Here is a 17,912-nt window from a genome sequence, read left to right on the forward strand (position 1 = left end):
CTTTAAAGTAATTTTTATGATTATTTACAGTATCACACTTTTTTATTTTAAGGACCACCAGGACCACAGGGACAAACTGGACCACCTGGACTCATGGGAAAAGACGTAGGTTGATTGAAACCACTTAGTATTTTACGTTATTCTTATGGAATGGACATCTCTTATTAATAAATAGTTCGTTATTGAGTAAGGAGGATTGCCCAACAAGAACACTATATTAATAGATCAGTAATTTCAAATACCTTAGCACATACTTACCGACTTTCTGGCTGCCCCCTCCCGGAGGGGTCAGCCAGCCGGTGCAACAGGGGGCATGGCTATGGCGTAAGTGGGCGGTGCGGGGGCAAGATCGCATCACCGCCTTGTCCCCCCACTTTACAATGCCGATCAAACCATTAAAGAATGGTAGAATAATTGCTTCTGTTTGCCAAGCACCTACATTTGAATAAAGCATTATTCCAAGATAGGAGTGCCCCCATTTATTTAAGTTATTTTCAACAGTGTAGTTTATTTTTATATGATAATATTCTTCCTCTGTTCCAAACAAAATAATCCCATGGCCTGCTTATACATTAACAAACTCATTTGGTATTAAAAAAATAAAACACAATACATCGTTTTTGGCAGAAAATATTAATACAAAAGGGGTTTTCAATCACTTTAAATAATTGATGCTTTATTATACATGGCGTGCAGCAAAGTGTTACAATATAAATTCATTTAGCTATGAGGCATCTCGGGCTGATTCAGAGATGGACACTAAAGGCACAGTCTTTGCGTCTTTGTACGCCGCGGCTGTGCGAAATTATGTAAAAGCTGCAAGAGGTGTCTTTAGTAAAAAGGAAGCCCACTGCAGGCTCCTGTGATCCGCTGCTGTGTCCAAAGGCGCAGCATCGGATCAACTGCGTGAACATCGGGCATTTGAGTAATTCTTCAGCATGCCCACAAAATAGGGCCGACATGCACCCATTTTCTAGAACGCTGCTCGTTGCCACCCCCAACATCAGCAGCATGTCAATCATTGCAAGCAACATTGCAGAAAAGGAACAGCCCATGTGCAGTGCGGCTCCTGCACCCGCGCAGATCTGCAACCACCGGAGATGTACGTAAATATAGAATTTACATACATCTCTGAATTAGGCTCTCTGTCTTTACACCAATACCTGTACATGATCTAGCTACAGCAGTTTAGAACTGTAGCCTTTTGATACAGTGCATGACAATCTCCACAGTGGATATAACCTTATACAGCGCATAGAGCTGAACAGTGTTGTATCCAATATAAAGATATAAGCAACAATATATATTTTTGATTCATTTATTATGTACAGATTTAGAGCATGTTGTTTTTGTATTATCCTAATAACTTTATGGGTACAATGCATAGTTGGGTAGGGTACCAAGATCATTTTGTTGTGCAAACTAGTATATCTTACCTTATATGAAGACAATGGCATTTGTACATTCCTCTTATACCACTTTTACATCTAAATTCTTTGCCTGACCCGGAGGCTGGAACAGGGTTCCAAACCGGATCAGACCCGGAATTTAGTTGCGCCGACCCAGGATATTTCCAAGTCGGCGCCATTCACATCTGCAGTGACCCGGCTCTTCCAGCGTGGAAGTGGACGCTTGGAGATGACGTCATCTCCAAGCGACACTGAAGCCGGCCAATAGGCCGGCATGCGGTGCGCTCCAGGTCGTGACCCTGATCGCGCCGTTTACACTGCAGGGTTTCACGGGTCATTCCTGTGTTAAACCCTGCAAGTTACCTTGGTTGGATTGCCGGGTCACTCGATCCAGGAATCCAACCCTGTCCCCTTTTACAACAAGGAGCTACCCGGGTTAACCCTGCACTAACCCGGGTTTTAGCACTGGTGTAAAAGGGGTATAAGTGAGTGCAGTGATTTAGTTTTATTTAGATTAAGCTCAGTTTTCGCTAGTATTGAATGTATGGGGCCCATTATAAGAAATTTGAGAACAACCTTGAAGTAATTCTGTAATGAACAAAGAGTTAAAGGATAACTCAAATTGTACATTTCTTTAATTTCACTTGATTACCTCCACACACACATAGGGGCTGATGTAGCATTTTCACTTTTTTATGCAAAATCATACCTTATTTTATCGCATGATTTCACAAAGTGTTAAAACATTTAACAGTCGAATGTATCAAAAATGATTTGTGCAACATCCCATTGCGAAAACCATAGTGGTTTGTGTAACGTGTTTTGTGATGCAAAGTGATTTATTGTTACTTTTCGCCAAATTGTTGGACCAATGCCCTTGAATCTGAAGCATTGCGCATGTGCTGGCGAGAGAAGCGGTTCATGTGCATTGAACAAAGCGACAAATAATTCACTCATGTCGTCGCTCCGTGGAGTAGGAAGAGAAGCTTCATTTAATGAATAAACGAAAGTATATCATATAAAGTGGTTCCAATTAGAATTAAAGGGTCAGTTGAAGTGGACTGTAATAAAGGCTCCTGCTCACTTGTAAAAAGTAGGCCAAGGAAAAGGAGGAGCTGGAAAACATGGCAGGTCTTCTCATACATGGGTGGGCTCTCTGATCTCCCTCTCCTAACCCTTCTTCCTATGAAAAATATATTTCTGCGTCATCTGAGGCATGTAATAAACAGGAGCAAGAAGCCGATAAATATTTTCGAAATTTGAATGATACCTTTGAAAATATCAAATTTCTACTTTTTTTCAATTGCAAGACAGATCTTATGCTATCTTCTAGAAATAGAAAATGATCTCAATCATCTTTCACAAAAAACTTTCATTTCCTGCTTAATACTGACTGAAACTACATTGTCGCATTTATCATGTGATAATAAATCTATACACCATTTGGAATTGTATCTTTTACACCTAATATAGGACAGGTCAAAGTGCTCCATTATGATAATGATTAGTAGCAAACCCAATACGCATGCAGACGCATTGGCATTTCAAGATGTGTACTCTCTTCATATGGGCAACTAAGCTATGTGTGGCCGCTGCGGCTCTTTCTTGCCTGTACTCTGACTGTTTCCTAGCAACTAGGATGCTGGCTGTTACATGCAGCAGCTCGCCTGTTTGGAATACCTTGTTACCTGACTCCAGCCTGATGACTCCTGTGATTGGTCTATCTCCCTCTCATTAGGGATTCTGGTCAGTTCCTGACTGCCGGTGATATTCCCTATTTCTAGTAAGCTGGTTATGCGGTTGCTGTACAGTTCTCAATTTCCTTCTCTGTTCCTGTGTCCTGCCATTGTATACCTGCATCCTTGACCCTGCCTCAATCCTCTTTGTGTAGTCCCTGACAGTCCTATTCCTGTGTCCATCCCATGTCTGTGTCTGTGCGAAGACCCTCCAGCTTACCTTTTGTGTCTAGCTAGAATTCTGAGTAGCTGGTCCTGCTTCTACTCTAGCTAGAGCTAGTATCCTGTCTTTCTGGTTCTATGCACATCCAGCCTGTGTGTCTGTCTGTGGTTGTCTATTGCAACAAAGCATATTCACACCAGCTGTGTCTGTAATTGCAACTCTGCAGTTTGGTCTATCAGTTCATCTAACAAGTCTATCAGAAGTATTTGATAGGGTCTGCACTAGTATACCAAAGTTAATAATCTGAGTAGAGACAAATAATTAATAAACCAACATACTGGTCATATCTGGTTCAATTTTATATGATACTTTGTTAGTGGGGCTCCCGAACAAAATTTGGTTAGAACATACCGTCAGGTGCATAAATATTGGGTCAGTGACAGAATTTTCATATTTTAGCCTCTATTCACCACCACAATGCCTTTGAAATGAAACAAACAAGATGTGCTTTAACTGCAGACTTTCAGATTTAATTTGAGGGTAATTACATCCAAATCAGGTGAACGGTGTAGGAATTACAGCGGTTTCTATATGTGCCTCCCACTTTTTAAGGGGCCAAAAGTAATGGGACTATCAACTCAAAAGCTATTTCATGGCCAGGTGTGGGCTATTCCCTCATTATTTCATTATCAATTAAGCAGGTAAAAGGTCTGGAGTTGATTCTAGGTGTGACATTTGCATTTGGAATCAGTTGCTGTCGACTCTCAATATGAGATACAAAGAGCTGTCACTATCAGTGAAGCAAGCCATCATTAGGCTGAAAAATCAAAACACACCCATCAGAGAGATAGCAAAAACATTAGGTGTGGCCAAATCAACTGTTTGGAACATTCTTAAAAAGAAAGAACGCACCAGAGAGCTCAGCAACACCAAAAGACCCGGAAGACCACGGAAAACAACTGCAGTGGATGACAGAAGAATTATTTCCCTGGTGAAGAAAAACCCCTTCACAACAGTTGGCCAAATCAAGAACACTCTTCAGGACGTAGGTGTATATGTGTCAAAGTCAACAATCAAGAGAAGACTTCACAAGAGTGAATATAGAGGGTTCACCACAAGATGTAAACCATTGGTGAGCCTCAAAAACAGGAAGACCAGATTAGAGTTTGCCAAACAACATCTAAAAAAGCCATTACAGTTCTGGAACAACATCCTATGGACAGGTGAGATAAAGATCAACTTGTACCAGAGTGATGGGAAGAGAAGAGTATGGAGAAGGAAAGGAACTGCTCATGATCCAAAACATACCACCTCATCAGTGAAGCATGGTGGTGGTAGTGTCATGGTGTGGACATGTATGGCTGCCAATGGAACTGGTTCCCTTGTATTTATTGATGATGTGACTGCTAACAAAAGCAGCAGAATGAATTCTGAAGTGTTTCGGGCAACATTATATGCTCATATTCAGGCAAATGCTTCAGAACTCATTGGACGGCACTTCACAGTGCAGATGGACAATGACGCGAAGCATACTGCAAAAGCAACCAAAGCGTTTTTTAAGGCTAAAAAGTGGAATGTTATGCAATGGCCAAGTCAATCCCCTGACCTGAATCCGATTGAGCATGCATTTCCCTTGATGAAGACGAAACTGAAGGGAAAATGCCCCAAGAACAAGCAGGAACTGAAGACATTTGCAGTAGAGGCCTGGTAGAGCATCACCAGGGATGGATGAAACCCAGTGTCTGGTGATGTCTATGAGTTCCAGACGTCAGGCTGTAATTGCCTGCAAAGTATAGAAACCGTTGTAATTCCTACACCGTTCACCTGATTTGGATGTAATTACCCTCAAATTAAATCTGAAAGTCTGCAGTTAAAGCACATCTTGTTTGTTTCATCTCAAAGCCATTGTGGTGGTGAATAGAGGACAAAATATGAAAATTCTGTTAATGTCCCAATATTTATGCACCTGACTGTATACACATCTACACCCGATTGTTCCTACAATTAACCCTTGACTAGCCGTGTATCCAGTGTTCATCCTGTCCTGCAGTCTTCAGACCTCATTCTTTGCCAAGTCTCTCTGCAGTTATTGTGGCCTTGTCTAGCCTGCCTGCAATTAACTCTTTCTTTGCCTGCTGCTATACTCCAGGTTAATTACCTTGTGGATCCTATTCAAATAGTGCAGGTGCATCTCTAACATTATGTTTAATCTGTGCACGCTTCTTATGAGCCTGATTTATTTTTAACTCTGCAACAAGCCCAACATCACCAGGAATACGTTCTTATATTATTCAAGATATCCCCGTGTCACAATAGCACCACCAGAAACTACAGGAGACACTGGTGACTTTATAGTGTATCCTATATGAAAGAGATTATCTGGCGGTAATAATGGGTATGGCATATTAAGTCGACATTCAGAAAGTCGGCATGCAAAATGTCGACACCAGAATGTTGTCATGGTGTTAATGTTGATATGTACAGAATGTCAACATGGTAAATGATGACATTCAAAATGTGAATGTCGGCAGTCAGCATGTGGATAATGTGATTTTGCATGCAGTTTTCATCTAACCTTAACCCTATCCGTAATTGCACCCTAACGCTAACCCTAATCTAATATATTGGGGGGTGGAGTTGCGCTCACTATGGGGGTATGAGGGGGCCAGCTGCAGTTACCTAAAGGCACACATCCACAGTTGATATTAATGTGCAATCGCTCATTAATCGTGCACTATAATGTCGGAAACGACCAGCGATGTGCACTACCGCTGGTCATTTTTTACATCAATCGTTGCCCGAACATGCCGGTCAATCTGCCGATGACGACAGATTGGCAATGTTCGGGGATGATGGAGGGTGCCTACACTGAATGACTAATCGTTCAGTGTAGGCACTGCAGGGGATGGGGAATGACTGTATGATTACGATGTTGTAATCGTACTGTCTTTCCCTAGTCGCCTAGTGGATGTGCAGCTTAAGAGATGATCCTGCCTCTTGAATACATAATAGAAACCACAAAGAAGGGGGAGGGACAATGTCCGGGGCTAATAGGATCTTGCCTTCCGTGTAATAGCTGGAAATCACAGCAAAATATAAGTATGCATAAAAAGTATGCACATGCCCAGTAAATAAATGATCTGGATGAAGAGAGCCCTAGTGTAATTCATTCACAGCTGTTATTAGCAGTTACCAGGGCCGACTCCAGGGGTCGAAGCAGCCTGTGCTGGCTCTTTACAGAGCGCCCCTACATCGTGCGTAGCGAGTAAAAATGGGGGCGTGGTCTAATTACCATAAGTCACGCCCCCTATGTGACATTATTTTGAGGCGTGCCCGCATAGCACGCCTCCAAATAACGTCAGGCTGTGGCAAGCCTCACTAGCTGGGCTTCCCCCAGCCCTGTCCCATCACTGAATGGATGCGGCACACGTGTGCGTGCACAGCATCCATTCAGACTCTGGGGACTGGCACCGCCGTACTGCTGCAGCGGTGGGGGTCCCCAACCTCCTGATTTGACCACCCGGGGCCACTTCGGCCCACGGTTGGAACAGCGTGACATTACTGTCCCCCTGAAATCGGGATGTTTGGGAGGGGGTGTGCCCTCTATGGGTGGCGCCCCTGTTCGACCACACTGGTCGAACACCGCTAGAGCCGGCCCAGGCAGTGGCGCAACTAGGGCAGGGCCGCAGGGACTTGTGCCCTGGGCACCGTGGGACCTTCGGCGCTATGTAAGTGTGTGTGTGTTAGTTATGCACTGTAACTGGAGGCACTGAATGGGGAGAACCACTACGGGGGGCACTGCAATGGGGGGGATCACTACTGGGTGCACTGCATAGGGGGGATCACTACTGGGGGCACTGCATAAGGGGGACCACTACTGGGGTACTGTATAAAGGGCACTACTGGGGGCACTGTATAAGGGTGCACTACTACATGGGGCACTGCAAGAGTAGCACAACTACCCGGGACATTAAGGTGCATATGGAATGGAATGTTCCCAGAGTGACCGGAAAGGGGTGTGTCATGTTGACATGCCTATTTTTCGGTGGTCACGACCCTTGTGGCATGTGACCATGCCCATTTTTCAGCGCTCGCCTTCATCTTGCTCTGGGATCCAAATACCCTAGTTACGCCACTTGTTACTAGTGCTACCAGTATAGCCTATGGGGTATATTTATCAAAGTTCTATTTTGCATTTGATTTTATGTTCGATTTAACTCATCTGAAATAGAATCAAATCGAATGCAGAAATCCCTGTCAAAATCCCACATTTACTAAAATTCGATTTTGGAAGTCTTTTCTATATCAAATTTGATTTGGCTAAAGGGGGCGTGCTGTCACTCAACATCGACAGCATGCCCCCTTTGGTGCGAAACCCGGAGCGACGGATTGCCCGTCACTATCCGGGTCTCGCGCATGCGCACAACGGAGCTGGCTCCGTCATGCGCATGCGCTCTGGGCCTCCATCGACCCGGTTGCGAGCGCTCAGCGCTTGCGACCGGGTCTCAATCAGGCCCTCTGTTTCACTGAGGCTTTGCCTGTACCACAGTTGAGCTGTTAAGGCATTTCCTGCCCTGGTTTCCTAAGTAGTGTATTGGCTTTGGCCTGTGTTTTTTGTGATGTTTCTCAACTGTCTGCCTGACCTTAGGCTTGTACTCATACATAGATTCCTGTTTTCCTCTTGGCCAGGTACTGTATTTCTGGTGAGACTTCATTGAGAGCTATGACCTGTGATCTAAAGGAAGCGGAGTCCAAGGGGTTTATTTATCAAGCAGTGAAAAGAGTGGAGAAGTGGACCAGTGGAGAAGTTTCCTATGGCAACCAATCAGCTTTGAAGTAGCATTTATCAAGTACAGTCTTTAAAATAATAGGTAGGAGCAGATTGGTTGCTATGGGCAACTTCTCCACTGGTCCATTTCTCCATGCTTTTCACTGCTTGATACATAAGCCCCCAAGTCTCCTTGCAGTTATCTCTGTTGAAGACCAAGGAGGCCATTACACTCTACTCATCAAAGGAGCCATTGGCAACTATACATTGCACAGAACATTCACATCCGTTCTTCCATTGTTTAGTGATAAATGGCAGAGAAAATGTATCATGTGTTGCTCTAAATGGATTTTTACCTTTATACCCCACAACTCAACCTTCTTGCGCTGGATAATTTATTCCAGCTATAACAGCTGTTGACACACTAATGGTAGTATCTTGTGCAATGTTTTTCACTACATTGTTCACATAGGGCCTGATTCCAAGATTTACACAATGCTGATATTTACGCAGATCAAGCAATTGTTAGTCATGGCGCATGCACAAATGACACACTGCGCATGTGCAGCGATTGTATTGCAATTACGCTCGCACAGAGGATTCACTTGCAAAGTGAGTGACAGGTAGTCAGCATTCGGGGGAGGTGGTTAGAAAAACGCAGGCGTGTCTGACCGTTTAAACGCTGTTTCATGGACATGTATAAATTAGCCATTGCGATCTCCTTTGCAGCCTGAGAGCTGGCAGCATATCAGGAGAGCAGTGTTTGAGGCAGGTCAGACTTCACTCAGAAGCTGTGTGACTGGCCGATCTGCATCCATGTTACAGATGTTTATGATGTTGCATGTCTTGGACGCATATGAGAAGGCGGCAGTGGGCATTCCTATGCTCAGGTAAGCTTTTGGAGACATATATATTTTTTTTGCTATTGTGGTCCGTAAGAGATCACAGCTGCGATTGTATTAGCGTAAATCTACGAATCAGGCCCTGTGTTTTTACTTGTTCCCTCCATATTATACCCATAAATCTAAGTTTCTTACGGTACTTGCCGGTGGTTCTTATCCAGAGGGAAAAATAATGGGGCCTTCTGAGATGCAAATGGCACGGACAACTGGCACCTAAGGTTGTAGCCATGGTAAATAGATTATTAAATAATTTTTTATGTAGCACCATCTTTTAATAAATATGATTTTGGAATAAACACATTTAATTTTTAATAGATTATTAAATCCAAAGCGTTTAATTTCATTTATTAATGGTATTAATTGTTTATTGTGATTTACTGATTATTATTGTGCTATAATTAGGGGTTACCAGGCCCACCAGGTAGAGATGGTATTGGAGGAGAGAAAGGAGACAGTGTGAGTATGATAATAAAATACTGCAGAGCACTGTTTAATGGTAATAAATACTGTATATCCTAAATATCTATCTTGCAATGCAGGGTCCAGCTGGCCAGCCTGGAGAGTCTGGGGCAAAAGGGGAAATGGTAAGTATTTTCAAGGGCTTAATTCCCATCTTACCTATCTCTGTACAAAGATGCAACAACTTACTGAACTCAAAGGGGTATATTTACTAAAGTGAGAGTTTTTAGAAGTGGAGATGTTGCCCATAGCAACCAATCAGATTGTCGTTATCTTCTAGGTGCTAGATAAATGTTAAAATTGAATCTGATTGGTTGCTATGAGCAACATCTCCATTTCTAAAAACTCTCACTTTAGTAAATATACCCCTAAGAAACAGATATAAATGATCAATTCTCTGTTTCACTACGTGTTTTTTTTTTTATCTATGTGTGCCATGGTCTATTTCGGCTCCTTCTCTAGATTCAGCTGTATTGTATTGTTTCACCTATTCAAATTACTTACTAATTTTTATTTTTTTTTACACTCCATGTTTGTTAGTTTTTTTTTTACTCATTAGCTTATGAGCTAATTCACAAAAAATGGGAAAATGTGTAAATGCATATGAAAATTAAATGCATTCCACTTTCACCAATGCAATAGATTATCCTAACGCCTGAGAAATAGGGTGTCCTGCATTGAACCCTTTTTAAAAGTGATATTGTTGGGATTTAGAGAATAGAAGCCATTCATCCTATTTATAATAGGCTTTTTTACTCAGTAGTTAGCATCTCGCATATCCTGAGCCCTAGACATTGTGCCCTGGTTTATTTGTATAACTGGAGTTGCTGTCTCTCTTCCTTGATAATTGTCCTTATAACAGCTCATCTACTCCATATGGTCAACAGCAATTAACATTTGGATAGCAGGTTAATTTTTCGTATACTATATAAATATGCTGTAGTGTCATGTTAATTAATTAATTATGCAGAAAGAAGTGTTGTTTGCCTAAATTAACCAATCTTAATCTAGCGGTTATTATTCTAGCAAACATTTAATTTGTTTCATTTGGAATAGTTTTCATAAATATAATGAAAACAGCTCTCTCATTATATGACATCTGTACTGTAGATATCATCTCCTAAATTGACTGTGCTTATTTTACTAATTTATAGTGGTTGTCTGAGGTAAGATACATTTCATTATAAATAATGCCTTAAGCTGGCCACACACTAGACCAACTTACATCCAACCAGCCAACTTGTTGATTGGTTGGAATGAAAATCTGGTAAGGAATGAAAGCAAATGACAATCAGCAATTTGCTCCCAAACGCCAGAAAATGGACAAAAACTTGTTTGAACAAATTGTTTAGATCACAGGTTCTCAAACTTGGTCCTCAGGACCCCAAACGGTGCATGTTTTCCATGTCTCCACACTGAATCAAGTGAAATAATTAGCTCCATCTGTGGACCTTTTAAAATGTGTCAATGAGTAATGATTACACCTGTGTACCTGCTGGGTGACCTGCAAACCATGACCTGTGTGGGGTCCTGAGGACTGAGTTTGAGAACCACTGGTTTAGATCAAACATTTAACAAACTTGTCTGATGACCATTTTCATCTGTTTTCTGGCATTTAGGAGCAAATTGCTGATCATCATTTACTCCCATATGTTACCAGATTTTCATTCCAACCAATCAACAAGTTGGTCTAGTGTGTGGCCAGCTTAACACTGTTGCTATGATATAATGACATAATAAATGTGTATTTGCTTAGTGGACCAGTAGACACAACTTTATCAATTACATTTGTGATCAATTATGTAAACAAACCTATTTCAATCTGATTCTGGAAACAAACAGGCAAATAAGAAATTAGTGAGTTTGAAGGAACGTAGGAGTTAAGGGCGATGTGCACCCAGCGATGCGATGCACTATCAGATGGTCGACGTATCGGGCGGCTCCCGCACACAGAGCGATACGCTGCCTGAACGCCCGATATGCCGCCCCCCCTTCCCACATAGACTAGCATGAGATCGTCCGTCGATTCTCTAGATCTCTTATGCAGGCAGAAAGATCTGGAGGAGCGATGGACGACCTCACGGGAGTGCGCAGTAGCCGATATCATGCCCACACATGGATCGATATAGCTGCGATAACGTTCCAATCGGCCGCTATATCGCTCTGTGCGTGGCGGCCTTTATTCTACAATCAAGTATTACCTGACAGTCTAATGGTGGATAGATTGGACATAATACAATTATAGTATCGGGAGCAGCAATGAACAGGTAATAGCATAAAAAATTATTCTATAGAAAAAAAGTTAAACAACCATTTGGCGACTGACTGGCTGAAAGTCTAATATCAATATACTGGGGGTCAATTGCGAAAGGAAAAACAGACAAGGTACAATTAAAAAGCCTTTTGTGCTACACATTTTGTGTGTTTTTTCAATGACGGCCAGAGACAGTAAATAGTCACTATTTAAAGGATTAGTGAGTGTGACTGGTTAGCAGACTAATAAACCACCTAATGGCTTCTGCCCTCCCATCCCCTTTTAAAACCCTACAACCCCAACCTATGACATTCAAGCCAAAGAAAGGCAGAGGACAGAGCTCCTAGCTTTAACAAAAATCAGGAACCTGGTGGCAAAGAAGCAGAACTGCATTTGCCAGCTCCAGCCTTACTGTAAACCACTGCCCCCGAAGCAGGTTCCTGGGGATTCCACCCCCTTCCTTTGGCTTTCAACAAAAGACACCCCCCACACACAAAGGTGATTTTGTGTGCCAAAATCACTTAAAGGGTGTGTCGCCATGGCCATACCTTGCGTCCCCCAAAGACCGATGACTGCGGTGCTTTCTCACCTTGCTATGACTCATCTGCAATGGAAGACATGTTAATTACAACCATAAACAGTAATACTAACCAATACCTCCAGTTCTCTTCTCCCAGGTTCTGATGAAGTTAAATTATTGTTATGCATTGTCCTAATTGCCCTCTGGGTGTGTGTGGGACAGCTTCTAAATCACTGGGTCAGTCTGTCCCCTTGCTCTCTTTCCACCCTTTATCCTTCCAAATCTCCTTCCCCTCTCATGCCAAGCCCCTTCAACCTGCATATTGTCATTTGAATAGCTGATACCAATTACCCATTTTCTGTTATTCCAATGACTTCTTCTCTTTTTCTCTTGAACACTTGGCCTGATTCAGCTTTGGAAATACTTAGCACTTAACGGTGTACCTGGACAAACCATGTGGCAATGCAAGGGGTGTAAATACATACATTTTTTTGCATGTAGTGTAATTACTGGCTGCTTTTGTATGTAGCCCACAAATACTGCACAGCTTTATTATTACACTGTGCAACATGGTTTCACCAAGATGATCAGTTAAGTGCTAAATCTCACTCTATTTCCAAAGCTGAATCAGGCCCACTGTCCCTCCTCACTGGCTCTCTCCTCCCTCCAACTCTTTGAATTGCAGCTCCCCTTACTAATTATAGTAATACTCCAAACTTTTCCATAATTCTTACTTAACTTATAACAGGAAATTTATGGGCAAAACATAAGCATTTATCAACCTTAGGGGTAAGGCCCTATGTGGCCCGTCTTCTTTTTAGGAGCATTGTCTGTCTGACACTGTCTGAAAATCTAATAACATCCGCAGACTGTAATGGCTGGTGAAAGGAGCAGAGATTGGCTTATTATAAGCGACCTTGTATTGCTCAAATTTGTGTGTCTTTATAAATTGAGTAAATGGCAGTAAAAATAATGATATCCAATAATATAGTAGCATAACTGGAAATCTTTTCTTTCCAAATTTAATTATACAATGAGGCCAAGTGCTTACCATCACCCTTTTGGAACTATGGGGCATAAGGTGCTATTTGCACAGAAACGGTATATTCACACATTGTTCACTTAAGTTTATACCCACCAGAGATGTATTTAACTGCTATAGTCCCCAGTGATGAGGAGTGGCCTAGCAGTGAGCGTTAATCCACACAATCTGGCTCCGTTGGGTACACGTTTTGCTATGGGGCCCAGCAACAGCTAGTTATACCCCTGCCTCCCACTGTAGAAAATAATATGGTTAAGTTAATTTTCGATGAAAGACAGTAATTGACCATCTACACACTTCCTCATTTAGGGCTCTATTTACTACAATCCGCATATTGAATGCAGATTGTAGTGTGATATTACAGATCGAATTCAGCCAATATCACAGGGATTTACTAAAAATCCCTTGCAGGGACAGAGTTTGCGATAAAGCTCTGTCCCTGCGAATCTCCTCCGCACACTCACAGTATTGTCGCAAAAAATACCGTGACAAGTGAACGTGCATGCGCCGACTGGCTGCCGCTAAACCCCGCCCCCACGATCGCAACCCCCCCTCCGTTATTTACACTTACCTCCGGTGATCGGGACTCCGGTGATGTCCTCCGTGACTCCAGTCAGCTGATCTCCAATCCTGCACCGGGTCCCAGTGCAGGAAGTGAAACCAGCTGACCGGATGGAGGACATCACCGGACACCGGAGCCCCGATCTCCGGTCCCTGGTAAGTTTTTTTTTCTTTTTTTTAAGCAGTGATCATCATGTGGTCTGTTTAGACAACACAGCTGATCACTGGGGCCGGCTCCGGGCTCTGCTCTGCCTGTTAGAGCATTTTTTTCACAATTCACGGTATTTTTTCACAATTTATTTTTAGTAACTTGCACACAGATCGTATTTCCCATTACAATTATGGGAAATGCGATCTGATTACTAAAAATAAGTGATAATTAGGGCGTGGAGTAGAATTTTATGAATTCTACTCCAGTTGCCCTTCAGTAACTTTAGGTGATACTAAAATAATGTGAAAAGGGTGTGAAAACACCCTTTTTCACTTTATTTTAGTAAAAATAATGTTAATAAATAGAGCCCTTAGACAGTCGCAATACTATAACAGTATATAAAAAAAACAGTTCCAGCATAGGTAGTCTCACACTGGGAATGTGTTTCATGTGGTGATTATCCTTACATAGGTTGGCACAAAGTTCTTAATGTACTAATACTTATTTATTAACCACAAAAAATGACTGCAATTTTTTTCCTGCAAACGTTGCTATTTTTCACAAACCACGTCTCAAGCCGCACATTTATTTTGTTGTCCGGTCCCATTGTCAACAGTTACCATGTCGACACCACAATGTCAACACTAGAATGGTTCAACATGTTCACAGGCATAATGTCGACATCCCCAGAAAATCAAACTGTTCACAACATCAACATCTAAAATGTCTATACGTGAAATGCTGACACTTAGGTTGAGGTGCCACCAGGAGGGAGGGGGGTTAGAGATAAACTGCGGGGAAAAGATTAGGGTTATGCACTAGAAGGAGGGTTAGGGTATTAGGGGGGACTGGGAATGCCTGATGTCTGTACCAGAATGGCTCATCACATGACTGCCGGGACCCAGAAGTTGCACTGGAGAGGCCACTGCTGCTGGGATCAGGTAAGTGACCCTTGGGCCACCAGGGAAGTTATGTCAAACTTCTATCATGTCAATGTCATGATAAATGTCAAACATGGTCACTGTCAACATGCTAAGCATCTCAACATTTCACCCATGATGGCATTCTCATGTCGACTTTGTGTGTCGACCACAGACCACACCCATTTATTTCCCCTGTCCTTAGAACTGCCCTTTAAAAGGAAGAGGCACCGTCTTTTGTGAAATCACGGTAGAAACTGCACTTGTTGGAAACACAATTTCAAACTTCAACCTACTTCTGCTTTCAGATCACCAAATTCATTAATTTTTTTTTTACTTATAATCTTGAGAGCGAGAGAGAGGCAGAAAACCGACAATCCCTTGCTTGCTGTATGTAAAGCAATTGCATCCGATGCCCTTCAATTTACCTCTCCCAGCTGGCAGAGGAAAAGTATACAGTCCAGATGATGGCACTCAGGACGTCTTTCTAAATAATTGTGTAATAAAAACTGGACTTGTGTGTGTGTGTGTATATATATATATGTATATGCCTACACTCCTTCGGTTAACCCCCCCCCCCCGGAAGTGTAGGCAGATCTCCCGCATCCAACCCACTTACTGGTGAAGCAGGCAGCTTGGGGAGATTTAATAGGGAATTTGCTGGTCTGCGAGGAGGACGTGGGTCTAAATGGTGCAATTTGTATCATTTTGCGCCGCCCCCTCCTTGCGGGTCCGCGAATTGCAGAATTTTCCAGGAAATTTGGGCGGGGCCTAATCGCATCATCAGTCCGGCCCCGCCCCCCCCCCGAACCGGCCTCTAGCGGCAGCTCTCGGATCGGATGTCTATAAGGTTGGTGTGTGTGTATATATAACAATGTCTCGTAAAGAAAAAAATTAGTTTGAGTTTTAGTTTTTAGAAAAATATGGCAGAGAACAAAGCTTCAGTGTGGGATTTGTTATTCTGTAAGTTGAGAGAAATATTCACTGATCTGAATGGTTTTAAAAGTATTATCCATTTCTATAATCATTTCCCCTTCATCTCATTTCTTTGTACTCTTCTTCCATTTTATATTTTTACAGGGTCCTCTGGGACAGAAAGGTGAACCTGGAGAGAGAGGGGAGCCGGTAAGAATCTCTTTAGCCCATGCCTCTCTCAAATCTGCTCCATTTTCGCACCATTTAACCCCCATTAAAGAACTCTAACATATGCTGTAGGGAGGAACCCAATTCTCATTCGGTCCTCTAAATGTCTTTCAAAATCAAGAGCAAGACAGAGTGTTGGGATTGATATTCTAAATTCCTTCCTGGCTTTTGATCTACAGTTGTTTATATTGCAATATGATGTGTATTAATTAAATCAGCATCTGCTCTTCTGCTCTCCCCCCATTCAGTAATCCATAGTATTTATTTTCTATATGGCTCTTCCACTTTATTATATCTTGACATGTGTTTAGTCATTCCTCACCAGTTTATGGAGTTGAGAAAAGCCCTTTCTCCTGTGTTTTCACCAGAGAAACTGCTTTTCTCAGATCAAATTCTCAAAAGGTTAACATCAGAGAATTCAGAAATGTCACTATTGCTCACCTATTTAGCTTTGCTTGCCTCCGTCCTCATAGACATCTATGGGGACACAAGCTTACAGCAATTCAAATAGTGAGATGGCATTACCCTATTCTCAGCAATGGGGACTGGTGACACTCCATACCTGCTGGCAGCGTTAGGCTACCAACACCAAGGAGGGAACCCCTAAAAGGAGCATGGTAAACACAAGCTCAACTTCAATCTGTATCGCTGCGATAATTGGCGATGCTGATTGTTAGTTAGCACTTGATATCAATAAATAGACCCCTATGTCTCTTTCTGTGCCTCATTCACATGTCTATTGGAGACAAATTACACAGTGGCACTTCAAGATAGTTAACCTTGTAAACCATAATTAATGCATTTACCATGACAGCTGTTTATCAGCGCAGTGTAAAAAACAGCCCCAAAAAATTATTCCTTATCGATATGTGGCAATAAGGAATGATACTATTCTGGGCCCCACTGCCACCAATGATAAATAGGCCCCTTAGTAATAATTATAATTTAGGAACAAACATTCACCCGTCAGTATGTTATTTACAGTTTTATTCAGTCTGATTGTGTATTGAGGTGATGGGTCTCTGGGATAAGGACTGATACAGCTGTGTGTGGGTTTCCTATGTCTCGCCTTCTCCTCCTGACCCACGGCCTACTACTTAACCCTTTCTCTCACTTTATCTCCTTCCGTACTGGAGACACGTATTTAGCTGCATAACAATAAGCAGTGATATCCCATATCTTTTAAGAAAAGAAAAGTCATTTAAAATAAGTATAAGAAATACAATCGTTAATCTTGACTATGTAAGAAGTAACATGGAATGTTAGTAAATATATTTATGAATGGGTGATATGGCTTTCCTGGCACCACCTCAAGAAGAACATTGTATTTTATGAGACTGTTATGCTGTCATATGTACTATACAATCTATTAAATGATGGCAAACAGAGACTAAACAATAGCTAATTATCAGACTAGTTTTATAATGTTATTGTGACCATATGATCACCATTACAGTGCATTTATTTATGTCAGTAACTTGCACAATGAAACTTGTGATCATTCTATGAACTCCAGGAGTGAAGGCATTAATGACATCTGCATCTTATTAACATATTGCATGCATATAACAGTATCACTACTTTGACTAACAAGTGGCTTGCTGACAATAGTAAATATGTTAATGTATTACTAACATTACAATATAGTGAATGTACTGACTATTTTCCAACATAATGAAATGAGACAGCACAAACACAAAAAGAAGAACCTTGTGGAACTCGCAGTATACACAGCATAAAGTTAGCATACAGTACACATAAACAAAAGCCTGCAGCACAGCAACAACACCGCTAACTGGATTACAAAATATAGTCTGAAACTTTAACTAGTTCTTTTCCTTTAGTTCCTTGAGGTTAGTGTGAAACAAATACCAGCGATTGGAC

General features: G+C 41.9%; 1 protein-coding gene across 5 annotated transcripts in view; it reads left to right on the forward strand.

Annotated features, from left to right (window-relative positions):
- The window catches only part of EMID1 (EMI domain containing 1), a 98,723-nt gene that overhangs the window by 66,897 nt on the left and 13,914 nt on the right, over window positions 1-17,912 (forward strand). For all 5 annotated transcript variants that reach the window (XM_088443502.1, XM_088443505.1, XM_088443504.1 and 2 more), the window contains exons 11-14: window positions 53-105; window positions 9,381-9,434; window positions 9,518-9,562; window positions 15,966-16,010. In XM_088443502.1, the coding sequence (XP_088299628.1) occupies window positions 53-105; window positions 9,381-9,434; window positions 9,518-9,562; window positions 15,966-16,010 (197 nt within the window). The remainder of the gene's footprint in view (window positions 1-52; window positions 106-9,380; window positions 9,435-9,517; window positions 9,563-15,965; window positions 16,011-17,912) is intronic.

This window comes from Taudactylus pleione, unplaced genomic scaffold, assembly GCF_031769625.1.
Source record: "Taudactylus pleione unplaced genomic scaffold, aTauple2 ptg000330l, whole genome shotgun sequence".
Lineage (NCBI taxonomy): Eukaryota > Metazoa > Chordata > Amphibia > Anura > Myobatrachidae > Taudactylus > Taudactylus pleione.